General features: G+C 47.6%; 1 protein-coding gene across 7 annotated transcripts in view; it reads right to left on the reverse strand.

Moving 5' to 3' along the window:
- Window positions 1–17,932, reverse strand: part of AGRN (agrin) — a 241,442-nt gene that overhangs the window by 63,802 nt on the left and 159,708 nt on the right. For all 7 annotated transcript variants that reach the window (XM_053400804.1, XM_053400803.1, XM_053400805.1 and 4 more), the window contains 3 exons: window positions 10,335–10,556; window positions 3,441–3,635; window positions 1,461–1,661 (listed from right to left, as the gene is read on the reverse strand). In XM_053400804.1, the coding sequence (XP_053256779.1) occupies window positions 1,461–1,661; window positions 3,441–3,635; window positions 10,335–10,556 (618 nt within the window). The remainder of the gene's footprint in view (window positions 1–1,460; window positions 1,662–3,440; window positions 3,636–10,334; window positions 10,557–17,932) is intronic.

The raw sequence follows: 17,932 nt of genomic DNA on the forward strand, positions 1-17,932 counted from the left end.
GGGAAAGGGGGGGGTGGAAGAGCAGCTTGTGACAGAACCGGGAGGCAGGGAAGCTTAATGAACAGAGAAGCAAAGCAGCTTCCACACGCGCACAGAGTGCACACGCGAGCACACGCACCCCAAACTCAGAGGTGTGCAAGGGGTTGCTAGGCAACAGGAGGAGAGCACACCTGGCCTACAATAGGGCTCAGGTGCAACGAGGGAGGAAGTGAGGGGGTGGCACAAAGGGAGGGTCAGAACCTCCTCCACAGGCCACACTGTCTGTGTGTAAGAATAAACAGGCAAAAACCTGACGCCAAAAAATATATGTGCCAAGTTTCTAAAAACAGATGGGGGAACATTTTGAATTCCTCAGGGACACCTTTGCTGCTGACCGTAAAGCCATCGTTTTTTCAGCAAAAGACTTTCAAAGGGAGGCCACAGAAGGAAGCCAGGGACCTGGCAGTGGCGTAGCATGGGGGGTGCAGGGGGGGCCGGCCGCACCGGGCACAACATCTGGGGGTTAGGGTTAGGGGGCGCAAATCCACGGGTTAGGGGGCGCAAATTACTTGCCTTGCCCCGGGTGCTGACAACCCACGCTACGCCCCTGGGACCTGGAATCTATCAGAAAGATTCATTCTATTCACACAGTGCTCGGTCTTTTGCTACAAATGCTAAACTGGCAAGGCAAAATTTGGAGTTTATGATCAGTAAGTTTTGTTGTGGGGTGAAGGGACATGTAACAGCCTGCATGGGACAGTATCAATATTTGACCAAGATGACTTGTCTCAGGAATTTAGTAAGGATTTAGTTTCATTTATTCATTCATTCAGCAGATCAAAAGAGAATAATTTTGAATTTCAAGGTCAAATTTAGATTCCAAAGCTCAAGTTTTGAAAATTCAGTAATTTTTCTGAATTTTTGTTTCAGTATTAAACAAGTTATGGGGCTATGCTTTACAGAAATGAAAGGAAAATGGATCTACTGGAAAATGTTTTACTTTGAGGTGGGAAACCTCTGGCTTGCGGGTCAAATGAGGCCTGGAACGCATCTCAATTTGGTCCATGGTGTCATTTCTCCCAAACCATGCCCACCTGCCCCGCACCTGATGACATATGTGATGTCAGGTGCCGAGCGGGAAAGGATGTGGTTACAAAGGAAGATGCAGGAACTTAAAGTGAGCTCCTGGTTGTTCCTTTGCAAGAAGGGCTTGCTGTCAGTGCCAATCAGCTTATTGGCACTGATAGCAAGCCCTACTGGGATCAGCTGCATAAAGCTGCCCCTGTAAAGGGACTTCAAAGAAGCCTCCTACCACCACTGATATAGCAGTTACAATAAGCCCCATTGAATTTGGAGAGATGGGTGGGCCCTGATCACACGTCAAAGTTGGTCCATGGGTGTAGGATCTGCCATGCCAGCCAGATCCAGTTCTCCACTCCTGCTTACCATCCTGCTGCTGGGAGGAGGGAGAGAAGACTTACCATCCTCGCAAGGGCCCGTCCTTGATATCTCAATGTCCTTTTTCTGCTGACAAGCTGCCACCCGCAGCTCGCACGCATTGTCGTAGGTGACACCATTGCTCCCGCACACTCGGGCCAAAGGTTGCTTCTCACAGCGTGGGCAGATGCACTGCCCACCCACACATAATGCCCCAAACGAGCACGTCGTAGTCCCACAGGTTTCTAGAGGTGGGAAAAGCCGGGGGGGGGAGAGAAGAGGAAGAAAAGCAGCTGCATTAGATACTAAGAGAATCATTAGCCTGTGGGGCAAACATGGGAATACAGGAAGCTAGCTGAGTTACACTGTGTCAGACCATTGGCCCATCTAGATTAGTATTGTTTCCACTGATGGGCAATATCTCCCCAAAGTCAGGGGTCCTTTGCAGCCTTGAACATAACATAACATAACATGGAGATGGCAGGTTTTGAACCCAAACCTTCTGCAGACGAATGCGAAACAGATGCTCTACCACTAAGCTTTGTGCTTTGGACTAGTGGGGAAGTAGAAAAGGGATTCTCTTTGGCCCAGCAGCTTAGAGGTTAAATCCACTGCCATCTATGGCATCCTTAGAGCTTGTTTAGGTACATCCAACAGTCTTATCACCACGTGCTCAGAAAGTTTAAAAGGGGTACCAGAAAGGCGAACATTAATCTGGAAGAGTTGCACCACCTGCTACTTGGTGGGTGCTGGTCCCCTCTGCCCCAGGCCTGGCTTCAGCACTGGGTAACTGCTGTAGTTCAAATGCCCACTGCTGATGCTCGTCCTGGGCTTAAAAACATGGGAACATGGGTAGCTGCTTTATACAAAGTCAGACCACTAGTCCATCTAGCCTGGTATTGTCTACATTGACTGGCAACAACTTCCCAGGTTTCCAGACAGGGGACGTTCCCAGCCCTGTCTGAGAGATGCCAGGGATTGAATCGGGGGCCTTCTGCTTCCCTTGCAAAAAACCAAACAACAAGCAACAACATTGTTCTGGCATGCTGATGATGCTAGGGAGGACTGCCCCCCCCGCCTGCCCGCCCGAGGCTGTTTGCAAAAGGCAATTAAAACCATAAAGCAACTTTTAAAAAACATAAACAATCCAATTACACGTAGAGATCCCCTTATAAATCTCTTAACTATCTCTGAAGAAATCTTTGCCTTGAGTTTTTTCCAGCCTGCAAACTCTGCGAGGCAAAAGTCCTTGAGAAATCAAGCTGCTTGTTATCTCGTGCTGACGAGGTGGATATTCAAGTACCCAATCACCCGGCGGCAGCGCTGAGAGTTCGCTGTTCGCTTTATCTGGGAAACCCAAATGAGGTTCCTCTGTTCCTGAGGACGCACAAACCCAGCGCTGCCCCTTAAGGAAACAGTTTAGAGTGTCGTGTTCTCACTGGCGGGATCTCAGTGGCTCTTGCCACTTTAGGGGAAGGGACACAGAGCATCTGCTCTGCATGCAGAAGGTCTCAGGTTCAATCCCCAGCATCTCCACATAGGGCTGGGGATGTCCCTTGCCCCAAACTCTGGAGGACCATTGCCAGTTAGCATGGACAATACTGATTATTATTATTATTATTTGGTTGTTGTTGTTGTTGTTATAACACTATTTTTAATTTTATTATTCATTTGTATACTGCTTCAATGACAAAGGGACTTTTACAGTCTTATTCAGTATAAGGGCAGCTTCCTAGGTTCCTAGAATGCACGAGTAGGCTCACTGAATGGAAAACTCCTCCATACCAAAAATAACCCCCCAAAATATACATCTGCACATAGAAAAGTAGCACTGCAGGGAGAAGGCTGTGTGCAAACCATTTTCCTTGACACACATGCTTTCGGTGCGTTTTAACTTCCAGTGGCTTTTGTGAAGGCAGGAGTGTTCCATTCCGTGAGACCATGCCTGCAGTCTCAAGTGCTGCGACCCAGGGGTAGGCTGATCACCTCGATGAGAACTAGAGCAAAGAGAGGCAGGGACTCACTGCAGTTGCCTTGTGCCGCCACCTCGATGTTGGTCTGCTGGGTGCAGGCCCGCACGTGGAGTTCGCACTCGTTTCCGTAGGTGTTTCCGTCCGTGCCGCAGACCGGCTGAGCAGAGGGGACACACTCAGTGGGGCAAATGCACCTCCCCGTCTCTGCCTCGCAGATGGCGCCAAACTGACATTTCCCACAATGGTCTAAAAATAAAGGAGAGGGAACTCACTGGTTAATGAAGGAAGCACTACGGTCATCCAAACTGTACAGGTCAGTCTCAGGTTATGTGAGGGAATGTCCTATGAAACTCCTACGTAGAAGGCATTGCAAATTGCCCATATGACTGACTGGTAGAAGATCCCCCAGGATCTTTCTCATCACCTGCTAACTGAGATCTTTTTAAACTGGGGTGCCAGGGAATGAACCTGGGACCTTCTCAGGTGCTCTACCTGAGTTGTGGTCCCTTCAGCTTAGTGTCTCAGCAATAAACCCAGCAGAGGGCAGTTCAGTACTCACAAGAGGCAGCACCCCCTTCTTCAACAGCCTCTGTCAAAGCCTCCAGCTGACCCTGAGCACTGTCTTGGCTGGGGATGGAATATGGTAATGGGAGAGCCAGGCAAGCGTCTCTTTTTCTTCTCCGTCTTAATGAAGTGTCAGGGCGGTCGTAAAATCCTGCTACAATCTCCCACCCCTACCCCCCGCTTCAGCTCAGTTCAGTGCAGCCGGCACAGAGGGAAGCTGACCCCCAAGGAAGGGGAAGAGAGGGGCGCTCAGAGACAGAGGGGTGACAACCAGCCATTAAATCTGTCAAAGCCAAGAGCCAGAGCCACAAAATGTCATGCGAGCTCCGTGTGCTGTTGTAAGCTTCTAAACCGGGGAGGCAGGAGGGAGTGCCAGGTCGGGCACACTTATAAAGCTGTATTAAGCCACAAGCTCTTATCAAGAGGAAAGCACAACTGCAAATCAGCAGCTGCGGAAGGGACCTTCCAGATCTACTAGAGAAATGTGGAGCTTTGCAATTTGCTGGTACTCACGGGGTCCTCTCTCATGTGGCTCTGTCATTAGAGCAGGTCCCTGCAATCTGTCTGGCCCACCCTGCAAATCTTCCCCCACACACTCACCCTCCTAAATTGATTGGGAGCTGCAAAAGTGACCATGGGGGTGGGGACAGGGTTGCCAAGGCCAGGGCAAGTGCCTATGGGTCATGAATAAAAATGCCATATTTCCTAGTGGGAAAACACATGTCTTGGATTTTTGATGCTTACTTCAAAGATAAATATCAGTTTGGGATTCGTTGGCTCAGATTAAAGGGAGCCGTTTTAGTTTGTGGAGGAGGGAGAGCTTGGCTTGATTTGAGCCTCGCCCAACACTAGCTATGGGATAGCTTAGTCCATAGAGCATGAGACTCTTAATCTCAGGGTCATGGGTCCAAGGGTGATGGACTAGATGACCCTGGTGGTCCCTTCCAACTCTACCATTCTATGATTCTTAGATGGCTGGTGTTCACTGGGACTGATAGGGCAGGAGACAGGCAGCCCAAACAGTGGTTGGAGCCAGAGTCAATGCCAATGATAGGTGGAATCAACTAATTCTAGGTTTGTCCCCATCCTTTTCCTTCCTGCTGAGTTCTACAAGGGCAACGCTGAGACTAAGGTGTATATAAGCCATTCATCTGAGACATGGGGTACCACTAACTGTGATTCCCACAAATACCCCAATGATCAGGCAGGGTTATAAGGGATTAGGTGGTCCTTGAGGTATCCTGGACCCAAATTGTTAAGGGCCTTGTAAATTAATCCAAGAACCTTGAAGCTGGCCAGGTAGCATACGGGCAGCCAATGCATGTTTTTGAGCATGGGAGTTATGTGCTGGCAATGGTCTGTCCCTATCAACCATCTAGCCACAGAATTTTGCACTAGCTGGAGTCTCCAGACCAGGCATCCCCAAACTTGGCCCTCTAGCTGTTTTGGGACTACAATTCCCATCATCCCTGACCACTGGTCCTGTTAACTAGGGATGATGGGAGTTATAGTCCCAAAACAGCTGGAGGGGCAAGTTTGGGGATGCCTGCTCCAGACCATGCCCAAGGGTAGCCCCACATAGATTGCACTGCAATAATCAAATCTTGAGGTTACCAATGCATTAATCACAAGGGCCAGACTCATTAGCAGGGCCTTCAAGCATACCCTGGTTATATTGACAATTGGTGCTGTGAATGCAATATGTAGAACAGAGAGATACCCCCCCCCAAACCATCATGGACACGAACTGGTAAGCTATGGTTTGTCTGCCATGCATTCCAAGGCAGGCGTCTTCTCTTCACGTTGTCGGGGCTGAGCCGTAAGTCACTAGTAAGCCTAGCGAGAGCCAGAAGTTTGCTTCAGGAACCAGGCCATGTGTTACTGTCATGGGTCAAGAGTGTCACCACCCCGGTGAAAAGTTATAGTCTGAATGGGAAGCCCTTCATAGTCCTTCCTGCTGAGATGTCAGGAGCCACACTGAGGCTAAAACCAGGAACCTTGAGCTCTCTGTGCAATTGCCACTTGGGGCGAGTCACTCAAATCACAGCTTGGAGCCTCCTTTGGGCAGGGGAAGTAGGTGGAAGTTCCCTGTTTGTGGAGGAATGCCTCCCCTACACCCCCCCCCCCCACCCAGTGAGGTTTGTCTCCCTCCCACATTATTAACCATCAGGAGGAATATCTGAAAGCATCCCTGAAATACCCCGTTTTGGAAAACCTTTACATTAATAGGATATGTGATGGCTTTAAAGTGTGTTTAGATGCTCTTACAAGTTGAAATGTTTTTACACATTCTTCATGTTTTATTTCTTATATTTTTAATTGTGCTGTTTTACTGCTTTGCTGCTTGACAGCCTCAGCAACTTTAGAGAGGAAGGACAGGATAGAAATTTAATAAATAATGTAATTATCAGGCTCTAGTTCACCCTAAACTGCCTAACCCTGTATGCCCCAATCCAGTTGCCAAAATCATCTGGAGAAGTGCCCCCCCCACATAGATAGGAAACACAACTCCTGTCAACAAGGAGCTGTGTCTTCAGTGCCACGGGCCCAACACTGTGGAACTCCCTTCCACTAGATGTCAAGATAGTGGAAGTTTCAGTGGCTAAAATCATTTTATTTCAGAAGGTCTCTGCACCATGAATGCTCCTCTGGTGTTTTAACATCATCGTTCCCCCCCACCTCGATTTCTGGGATTAAAATTTTGAAGATTTCTAAATTTTGAGGTTTAATTTATGTGTCGAATTTTGTACATGGTAGATTTTTATCACTGCAAGCCTCTTTAAGGCCTAGATGGTGAAAAGTGGGATATACATTCTCAAAATAAATAAATGATGAAAACAATGGTTGGGCGCAGAATGCTGAACTAGACAAGACTATTGCCTTGATCCAGCAAAGCTAATTTTATCCACTATAGCACCCCTTCTCACACCCCTCCTCCTCCTCCTCTGCATCGAGAGGCATTCACAGACTGCCATTCAAGAGCATCAGTCGGAAAGTGCTTTCGGGACAGAGCGCAGCCAAAGGAGAGTAGTCCACGCCGGGCCCATTAAATCCATGGCGGAGGGTGATGAACACTTTGTGTCTCTCTAAACAGGCTCTACAACCCTGCGGGCTTCTTTCTCTCATTTTAATAGCTTCGCCTTCCTGGGAGCGGATGTATTTACAACATGACACCAATAATTCACGGCTCCTGCCATCTCCTTCTCCCCATCTCCTCGAGCCAATGCGCGTTCGCAGCATGGGGCGGGCCGGGAAGGGGGAAAGAGGGGTTTGGGAAGGGTAGTTCGTCTTCATAATTCATTCGCCAAACCGTACTTCTTTTAGTGCCCAGAGAAAGAAGAAGAAGAAGGAGAAGGGGAGGGAGGGAGGGAGGGAGGGAGGAATGGATCGCCTGGTTGTTTCTTTGTGAGGTCTCTAACTGGAGCTCCGCTCAGTGCTTCTGCTATTTGGGTTTGGATGGTTGGAGCCTTTATACCTGTTGGCACCTATCTGACTTGAGAGACAATGGAGTGCACTTCTGGGGGTGAAGTCAAACCTCTGTGTTAGCAGCACTGAAGTGATCACCCCAGGGTACAAGTCTGGGCAGAGTATATGGAGCTCCTGAGCTGCCCAGATGACACGATCTCCCTTTCAGCCTCAGGAATGAGGTCCGAAGGAAAGCAGAGTAATATGTTTGGCACCAGCTTGGCTGTAGGAGTTGGCAGAAGGAGGCATAGAAGGCACCATGCAACTGTCTTAGGGACTCCAGATTAGTGTGGGTCTTGCTCCTGAACCTTTTCTCCTTCTGAAGATATCCCACAAGGCAGCAAGGTCTTTATAGAGAAACTAAATTCCTCGCAGTGCCTTGGCTTTAGGCAGCTTCTGATGTTCCGAAGTTGGCCCAGATTCGTTATTGCCAGAGCGACACTGATGCAAAGCTGAGATGCTGACATGCACAGCTCCTGCACACTTCCACGAGGGCTCGTGTGGGACACACCCCCAGCGCACCGTGCCCAGCATGTTAACCTGCGCTCTGTGTGTCGCCTGCCAATTTAATTACAGCTTCAAATTGGCAATGTGCTGTCAGCTGCTGCGAATCACTGTACAAGGGCACAACTCAAATGGATGCTCTGGCATGAGGACTGCTCCCCCGCCTTCCGCAAATCTCCCTGCCGCACAGATAGTTCACGCTTGGGAAACGGCCTGCTTCCACCGCACATAATCACATGCCATTGCTAGGGCATCAGTGGGAAGCAAATAACATTTCCGAGGGATACAAATTCACCTGCACATCCAGCTCGCCTGCTAAGTAACCATAGCCGCTTTGACTAGCAGCCAAAAAGCAAGGCATTCTGTAACCGCCGCTCAAAGCAGCAGGGCTTTGTTCTGCCTCCCTGTCCACCCCACCGCTTTCTGCTCTTCTAGGATTTAATGCAGTTTGGTTACTGAATGCAAGAGGACACCGGCACAAACGGTTAAGCCAAAGAGTGTCTTTCTGCCAAGGTAAGAGTTTTGAGACACGAAGGCTCCCCTTCCTATGCTTCCCCCAGCAAACGAGCTCAGCATATCGCTTTCGGAAGGTTTTTCATGTTGGAATGTAACCAAGTCAGATCACTGGTACTGTCTACTCAGATCTCCAAAGGTCTCAGGCAGTTATCTTTCCTGGTTCTACCTGGAGATGCCACTAGGGGTTGAACCTGGCGCCTTCTGCTGTACCACCAGCGCCTTTTCCCTCTTCAGGGGGTACTCAAGGGTACAGAGTACCAGTACCTTTTTTTGTTTAAAAGTGTGGCACTTACTGTAACAACTTCATGGTGAGTATTTTTCTATTAAAGAAGCACTTTCTGCCACTGAGCTACAGCCTTTCCCTTAAGGCAAAGGAATCTGCCGTACACCAAGTCAAACCATTAGCCTATCTAACTCAGTACTGGCTATGACGACTGGCAGCAGCTCTCTGGGGTTTCAGAGAGGGAGTTTTTCCCAGCCTGAGTTGGAGGATCAAGCTCTCCCCCCACTGAGTTATAGCCCTTCCCTATATTGCATGGTTAGTTCAGTCACACATGATATGCAGTATATTGAGGAGGGAAAAACCTATCAAGGCTCTTTTTCTCAAGGGTGGAAGGACCTAAGGGAGAAATGGACAATGAATGAGGAGCATGGCAATAGGTGGGAATCCACCCTGTCAAATCAGTCTCTTCGGGCTCTTGTGGCAGTTTACTACTACTACTACTACTACTACTACTACTAATTTTAACCACAACTTTAAAAATACAACAAAATCATAGTAAGTACAAACAGTCAAGTAAAACCTCAAGCGATTTTAAAAACAGAGCAGCAGAAGGCAGCATCATTACCTATACTTTTTAACCTGCTGTGCCAAGGACTCTGAAGGTACACTGTCCTGGATCAGCTTTTAAAACAGGGGTGGGGAAAGCCTGTTTCGCTCTTGATGCTGCTGGAAGACCACTCCCATCAGCTCCCAGTGCCAGCACTGTCTTTGTTGTCTTTTTGATTGACTACCAACTTCCAACAAGCCTTTAAAGTTGAGAACATCCCCAGGCTGCCTCTGTATTAGAGTTGTTTTTAATTGTTTTATCACTTGTGGTATTTTATGCATTGTGACCTGCTGTTATTTTTATTGATTGCAGTTTAGTAATTATTTATTATTAATGTTAAGAGTGAATTTCCGTTTAATTGTTGTTTGATGATATTTAATTAATCTGTGTCCTATTTTATTATGATGGATTATTCAGCATTACTTAATTAGATATAGGTAATTTTAAGGTTATGCTTTTATTATAACTTTTTTGTATCAGATCAGATTGCTACAAGGTGTGTGATGTTTGTTGTTGCTTCTTCAACTTGTAAACTGCCTTGTATATAGTTATATAGAAAGGATGTATAAATTAAAAGTGAAATGAAGTGAAATGAAAAGGATATAAATTTGATCATTGTAATCATCCCTGGCCACTGGCTGTGCTGCCTGGGGCAAAAAAATTGAGAAACCAGCAGGCACCACCAGAGACTGAGGACCACTATCAATTTTTTATCCATTCTTAGTGGGTGACCTTAGGTCAGTGACTGTAGGGCTGTATTAGTATTATCATCATCATCACCACTGTTGTTGTTACTATTATTAACCTTGAAGTTAGATTACTGCAATGCACTCTATGTGGGGCTGTCCTTTTTATGATGAGTGGTATATAAGTAAGTAAGTAAATAAATACAACAATGTATAAAGACATATATTAAAAACAGTTATATAAAAAACAGTAAAAACCAACTGCACATATAAAAAACGTTCATATGTAGAAACGATTTCAAATCCAATACACGTACAGATCAGGATGAAAATCTCCTACTCTGGAGGCTAAAAAACCCACTCCCTGGTTATAAACTCACCACAAGGGCCCTTGTGTTTCACCCTAATCTCCTTCCGGAGGGCGCAAGCCATGGCGTCGAGCTCACAGGGGTTGCCATAGGTGAGGCCATCACTGCCACAGACCGGGTCGTAGATGCTCTGGCACACTTGCTGGCATTCGCACACCGCTTCCTGGTTCTTCACCACGCAGGTAGCCCCGAAAGTGCACTCAACACTCAGGCAGGGGCTAGGCGTGCCAAGATCTGGATCGAGAAGGTAGGGAGAGAAAGCAAAGCTTGTTAAGTGTTTCGCTCACCTACAAATCGCAGTAGGTGAGGGAGGGTCTCCATCTCCAAGTGTACGGATTGAATGGGCGGAATATGGTTTGCATCCAATGCATCACTCAGTTAAAAATTACCGTATTTTTCACTCTATAGGACGCACTTTTCCCCCTCCAAAAATTAAGGGGAAATGTATGTGCGTCCTATGGAGTGAATGCAGGCTCCTTGGCTTCAGCGATAGCAACACGAAGCCTCCGAAGCGCAGAGGGAGCACTTCCTCCACACTCCGGAGGCTTCGCATTGCTTTCGCTGATGCCTGGAGAGAGAGGGGTTGGTCGCACAGACCCCTCTCACTCTCCAGGCTTCAGGGATAGCCACCTGAAGCCTTCAGAGCACAGTGCAAGTTCCACCTGCGCTCTGCAGCCTTCAGGTTCCTTTTGCTGAAGCTAGGAGAGCAAAACTCTCCTGGCTTCAGCAAAAGGAACCCAAAGCCTGCGGAGCGCAGCGGGAACTCGCACTGCACTCCGAAGGCTTCAGGGATCTTTGAGGCTGGCGGTGGCGGAAAGCAGCGCTTCCCCCCACTGCCTGCCCCAAGCAGAGAGGGGGAGAATTTTTTTTCGTGTTCTCCCCCTCTTAAACAAGGTGCGTCCTATGGTCGGGTGCGTCCTATAGAGCGAAAAATACGGTACTTAGCTTATAACTTGTGCTACTGGCGAAACGTTTATGTCAGAGGAACATCGCTGTGCGAAAATGCCTAAGCAAGTCGGTGGTAACTTTGCTGCACAACAGATCATGCAATCTTGTTGCACAACACATTTCCACCGGCACAGCTATTGTGTTCGATTCCTCTGGTGTGCAACATTAGAACTCCCCTGTCCACTAGTGCAAGTGGCTTTGAGCTAGAGGATAAACAAATGCTGGATATGACCGTCTGTATTCATGCTCCTGTCATCCAACTATATGAAGGTTTCAAGGCATAGATGCTATCATTTACCCCTTACCATGCCAGAAACCTCAAAACATGGAAATAAGTCTAGCATGTGTTTGCCAACCCTTCATTATAGGTTCCACAGTTCACTATTTGGCAGGGAGCGATAAATCTATCTGACTGAAGAAAAATCTCCTGGAGTGCAGCCAAAAAGCTTCTGCTCTTCCTTTTAGTCAGTCAGCACAATATTGCTCCTTCTTTTTGGGGAAGTAGAAGACAGTTTAGCCAAGATATTCAGAATTCTGAAATCCTGAACACTGGTTTTTGGGAGAGGAAAACAAAATTTGGAAGCACGTGACTAACCCAAATGTCAAAAGGGTGTTTCCTGGATTTGTAAAGGAAAAGCGTATTTTGAAATTCACATTTCCAAAATTTTGCAGCAAGGCATGTTAGCTAGATCTCATGAGTGATGGCTTGGTTATTTTATCAGGACTCCTGCATGCTTTGAGGCCTCTTGTCAGTGTAAAAGAAAACTAGGGTACCTCATTTGTCCTCTGTTCACAGTTAGGAGGGTTTCCTTGGTTTAGAGGGGTCAAAGGGCAAGTTAAAAAAACAATGACCTCCCCCAAACCAAACACTGCCTCCTGGTGGAAGAAATATTCAAGACAGTATATTTGAAGAATTCTGACCCCTTTACATATTTTTTTTAACTATTTCATCATGAGTAATCAAACCCAGCTTCTGACATGATGCCACTTTTGAGAATCAGCATAGTCCAGCACCTAGAAATTTGGAATTAGGACTGGGACTCATGGGTCTGCATCCCAAACTGTTCCTAACTTTCATTATGAACACAAAAGCATCTTCAATGTGCCATCTAAAAGTAGTACTGTTTTATTTCCTGACACAGCTGCTCAGGACCACAGATTTCCCTAAGCAGCTAGTCCTTGTTGATAACATCTGATGTCAGCCAAAGGAATTTCTGAAGCCCATTCATTCCCTTTTCAACCACGACTAGGCAAAAGCCACCCTTTATTGTTCATACATGGCAGAAGCACATAGCTGACAGCGGGTCAGGGAGAGGATTATCTCTCTTTATCACACATCCAAAAATCCTTTGCCACTTTAAATCTCTTATCCCAACTCACTCCCCACCCCCTTGTCTTCCACCAAGAGGCACAGTGTGGCAGATACACACATCCCCAATAAAATCAAGACCACTACCACCCTGCTTCAGATTTGCAAAAGACCCGCCCGAAACACAGTCCTAAGTGGGGAGCAAGGGAGACTGCTTTTGCCAGCAAAGAAAACTTCTTCCAGTAAAAGAGGCTGTCCCTATAGAACCACTTCTATGTTTTCTAAGCCAGGTGTAGGGAACCTTTGGCCTTCCAGATGTTGCAGGACTACAGTTCCCATCACCACTAGCCCACATCTGGAGGGCTCCATGTTCTGCACACCTGTCCTAAGCATCCGTCTTAAGCATGAAAAGTTAACACAAATCCTTCAGGGTATTAACTTCTAGCTTCTTTTTACGCTGAGGCATAAGTTAAAGCAAGGAGGGAGCACCAACTCCTCAGTAAAGAGGACTTTATTCCCCTATTCCAATTTTGTGGGGGTTCCATATATAAATGTTACCACAGAACTACCTACACCAGGGTGCCTGTGGTGTTAGCTAAGGATTAAGGGATAATAATGCATTAAAAGGGCAGCAAACGGCCAATTAATTAAACGATTAAAACACTTCTGCCAGGGGGTGGATTGTTTATCTGCCTCTGGCACTTCACTATTTTGAGCCACCTCTGAGGGGGGCCTTCTCCCCTCCATAGAGAGAATGGTTCCCACAGGTTTTGTTTGTGCACTGTGTCATTTCTGAACTACAGTTGACAAAAGGGTAAGGACTCCTGGGAGCCAGCGTCATCATACAATTAAAGTGTCACCCTCAAAGAATCATGGGAACTGTAGTTTGTTTAGGGCGCTGAGAATTGTAGAAATCTGCTTTCAATGTATGGTATGTGGCCTAAGCGTCTGACTAGGAGCATGAAGACCTGGGTGAAATCCCTCCTTGCTGGGTGACCTTGGGCCAGTGGCCAGAGGGGCTGTACATATTAACCCTACTCACATGTTCACCACACATTTCTCATTAAAACCGATCTTCAGCTAACCTGCATGTGTGAACAGTTAGGGACAGTGCAATACATTTTGCCAGTGGAAAATCGTGCCACCTCCCGAGTCAAGGTGCATAGTATTCAAGGTTGGCCGAGTTACTTTTGCCCTGGAGGTCACCCTCTCACCATACATTTGAAGAGCATAGCTTCCCCTGAAAAATCATGGGAACCAGGATGCTGGGAATTGTTAACTTTGCAAAGGGTGGGGGAACTACAGTTCCTGGGCTTCTCTCGGGGAAAGCCATGTGCTTTAAATATACGGAAAGAAAGTAACAATTGGTTGTCCTTCTGTGACACCCAATATCAGCTGCTTGAGACGGCCATCTCACTCAGCCTAATTATAGCTTGTATATATAGACCTCTCTCAGCTTAATTTACCTCACAAGGTTGTTGTGAGGATAAAATGGTGGGAGGAGAGCCATCCATGTACACTGCCTTGAACCCCTTGGATGGAAGGCAGGACAAATACATTAACAAACAATGTCTACTAAATCTTCTCTCTGTGTGTATATATATCCCAACTTTCCTTTCAGGCCCATGCCCCACTTTGCTGGGGTGATTCCCCCTCACACAGCATTATTTATGAGCATGAATGCCTCATTGTCCCTTCCAAGGGTAATCTATTCCCTCAACAGAACCTGCTCTGTAATGGGGCTCCTTTATCAACGTCACCTGGGCAGGTACGCCCCCTCCTGCTCCCCTTTCCCAATTCCATTTTGGAGCTTCTAAGCAAACTGGACGAAGGGGCAGAGGGAAGGCCCATCATGGCCGCACAGTTGACTCCTGCTGTCGCAGCCGCAATGGTGCCATTAATTGTGAGTGTGAGGGGAGGGACAGTGGAGGTGTTCTGCCGCCCTACCGCCCTCACATCAAAAAGATGTGTGAGGTAATATAGGAATCTATTTGTCTTTTGGGCAAACCAAAAGCCACCACGTGCTTACTCAATGTACTCGGGGGAGAAAGCTTGGTGGCGACTTTCTTGGTTTCAAAATGGAGAAAAGGAGATGGGGGAGGGAATGGCCGCCCGCTCCTTATAAGCAAATTACCCCAAGCTGACAGAGCACAAACACCTACCTACTTGTCTGAATTAGAGTCTATTCCAACATGCTTTCCTGCCCCCTCCCCTGAAGTCTACATCTATTAAAATAAGATAAAAGTAAACTAGCTATCTCAAAGTAAACCAAATTTCTTTGCCGTGAAAAGCTAAACGCTCTAACTGGTACTAATGATGCCCATGAAACAAACTTGTGGGTGTATTTATACACACACCTGCATTTTTCCATTTATTTTGTCGCTGCTGCTTGCAGTGGGAGGCAAGGAGCTATAGGGCACTGAGGCCCTCCCCTGCTGAGGGTGAGAGCGAATGTTGCTGTTGACGACGATGATAATAATAATGCATTTGTATTATTATTCCAAGGAGTTCAGGTCCCTCTACTCCCCATTTTATCCTCTCAACAGTCCTGTGAAGTAGGCTAGGCTGAGAGAGAGCGACTGCCCCACAGTTACTCAGTGGGCTTCGATGCTCTGTGATGATTTGCTCAGCCCTATCTGCACCTTCCGTGACATCACCTCCCATAAGTTTCACGAGGGCTGGAAGCTTTGCTGCTTCTAAGTAACGGTAGCGAAGAAGCAGCTCTGGTTCTCAGGATGCCTAGTTCTGTGCTTGCCTATAGAATTGCGGACGGGAAAGTGCTTTGCCCCCCATCAATCCACAGGCAAGACCCTCCCACCGCAGCCAAGTCTTAAGTTAGAATTCCTCCTCGCTGCAGGAGTTCTCCTCAACCTCAAGGTCACCCTAAGCCGCGCAGGAGGTTGTTCGGTGTTTCAAAAGCAGTCTCTCTTGCTTAAGAGTTTTCACTGGATTCATAATCTTCATGCAACCAGCAGGCAACAGGATCAAAGGGTGGGCGAGTGAATGCAGGGGTGGGGAGGGGGAGGAACCTGCTGTTGTTCTGCCAAAGGCCATATGCTGGTACTATGCAGTCTCAGGATGCTTACAGGCCAAAAGAGGAAAGCCAAAGGCAGGGATGAGGCATTACAGGGGCGGTATGTGCGTGTGGCTGGGGGAGGAGAGACCACATTCCATGGGGTTCAGACAACAGCCCTGAACAAGTAGAGAAAGGAGGAGACAGACAGAAAGAAGGTGGGAGACATGGAAGACAGACAGACAGACAGACAGACAGACAGACAGACAGGAGGGTGTGATGCATGGACAGCGCAATGGATAGACAATTACTACTCTTAGGCCTCAGTGAAGCGGAAACCTTGTGTCAGGGCTATACCTCTTCAGACTGTAGATGGGAACTCATTTGGTTGAATGCTCCTTGCAGAGATAGATATCTTATTTGTTTGCCTTATAGCACAGCATTACTTGCCCTAGCAACCAAGAAGCTCAAGGTTCTGACAAATGTAACTAACTGAGCCCGAGGCATTAATGGGCTTCCCCTGCAGTGTATGCAAACTGGAACCTTCTTTTGGAAGAATTTGTGATGAGCCACCATCGATGCAAATAAACTAAACTGGACTCCACAATCGGGGAATTTATTCCTGCATGCGTAAAGAGTTAAGGGTTTTCCATGCCCAGCAGGTGGCATGGCGTAGGAACACAGGAACAAAAAAAGGAGCCCACCGGATCAGGCCAATGGCTCATTATAGCGCACAGCATCCTGTTCTCACAGTGGCCAAGCGCATGCCCTGATGGGATGTGCACAAGCAAGAGATGAGCACAACCACACTCGCCCCACCTGCGACTCCCATTCAGAGAAGCATGACTGCATCAGACAGTGAAGGCAGAGACTAGCCATTGGGCTAGTGGACACTGATAACCTTCTCCCCCATGAATTTGTCTAATCCTTTCTTTTAAAGCCATCCAAATTGGTGGCCATCGCTGCCTCCTGTGGGAATGTGTTCCATAGTTTTAACTTAAGTGCTGTGAGAAGGACTTCCTTTCGTCTGTCCTGAATCTTCCAATGTTCTGCCCTTCCTCCAAGATCCCAGGGCGGCATATATGGTGTCCCACCCCAGCTTTTATCCACATTGAAGCCTACATCTAACCGGGTCCTAATGCAAGTTCCTAACTACTACTTCTTCTTCTTCTTCTTCGATAACTCCTAGCCGAGTAAGATTGTCTTCCATAAACACAGTTTTAACAATGAGTCCGTAAGTGACTGTGGAGGCCATTTCTGGATCCACACGTCCTTCCACAGTGGGGACACTGGTTCCGGGCATACTGGCTCTCAAGTTGTTAAGAGCTGGGACTGGGAGATTGGTGTACAGCATGCAGAAGATCCTGCTCCCGGTATTTATAATAGGCCCAGTCAATCCAAAGGTTTCTTACTGCCTGCTAGTCAAGGAAAAAGACAATGGACATTGCTATTCCTTCCTGTGCCTGAAGTGAGTGTGTTGTCATGAGAGAACACTGTCCCCAGGTATACCCCGCCCCCAAGAGTGGCTGCTTTCATGCATGTACACACACACACACACACAGAGAGAGAGAGAGAGAGAGAGAGAGAGAGAGAGAGAGAGAGAGAGAAACACAGCAAAGATGGAAGAAAGGGTCTGAAGACAGCATGATAAGAAGCCAGGCAAAGGGATATCATAAAAACCAACCAGGAGCAGCCCAAATCACCTCATTCGCAGGGAACAGGAGAACCACACAGTGCGTGCTGGAGAGAAGGGACACCGTTCAGGGTGGGTGGGTGGCAGTGGCCTCTTGCAATGACAGCAACCATGAAAAGCAAATGCTGGTGGCATAACTGCGTGCATAACCCGTCTTGGGGAAGAGGAAATGCAAAGCATTTTACAAGGCTCAAAAACTTCCATTCCAAGTGGGGAAGGGGTTGCTTAGTCCTTTGGACTAAGGGCACAAAGAGAAGAGGATGGATCGTCTTGGGCAGAGCTAAGGAAGGGCGGTGAGCGGGGGGGGGCAGGAAGGGTGGAAAGCCGACCTCGGAGCAGAGACATCCTGGTGGGGTGCGGCGGGGCACTGTGCGGACGGGCCTCCTTTCTCCAAACAGGCAACGCTGGAAGACACAAGACACACAACGGAAAGAAAGAAAGAAAGAAAGAAAGAAAGAAAGAAAGAAAGAAAGAAAGACAAGAAGAAGAGAGAGAGAGCAGGAGGGAGGGAGAAGACAGACAAAGCTATGGACAACCTCCCTCTTCTGCCCCCTTCAGACATACCCTGTTTAATTCCTCCCCTCCTCTTGCAATGAAGAGCCCAGCACCCAAGACCCAGGGATGGGACTAATCTGGCAAGTTGCAAG

This window comes from Podarcis raffonei, chromosome 8 (genome assembly GCF_027172205.1).
Source record: "Podarcis raffonei isolate rPodRaf1 chromosome 8, rPodRaf1.pri, whole genome shotgun sequence".
Taxonomy (NCBI): Eukaryota; Metazoa; Chordata; class Lepidosauria; order Squamata; family Lacertidae; genus Podarcis; species Podarcis raffonei.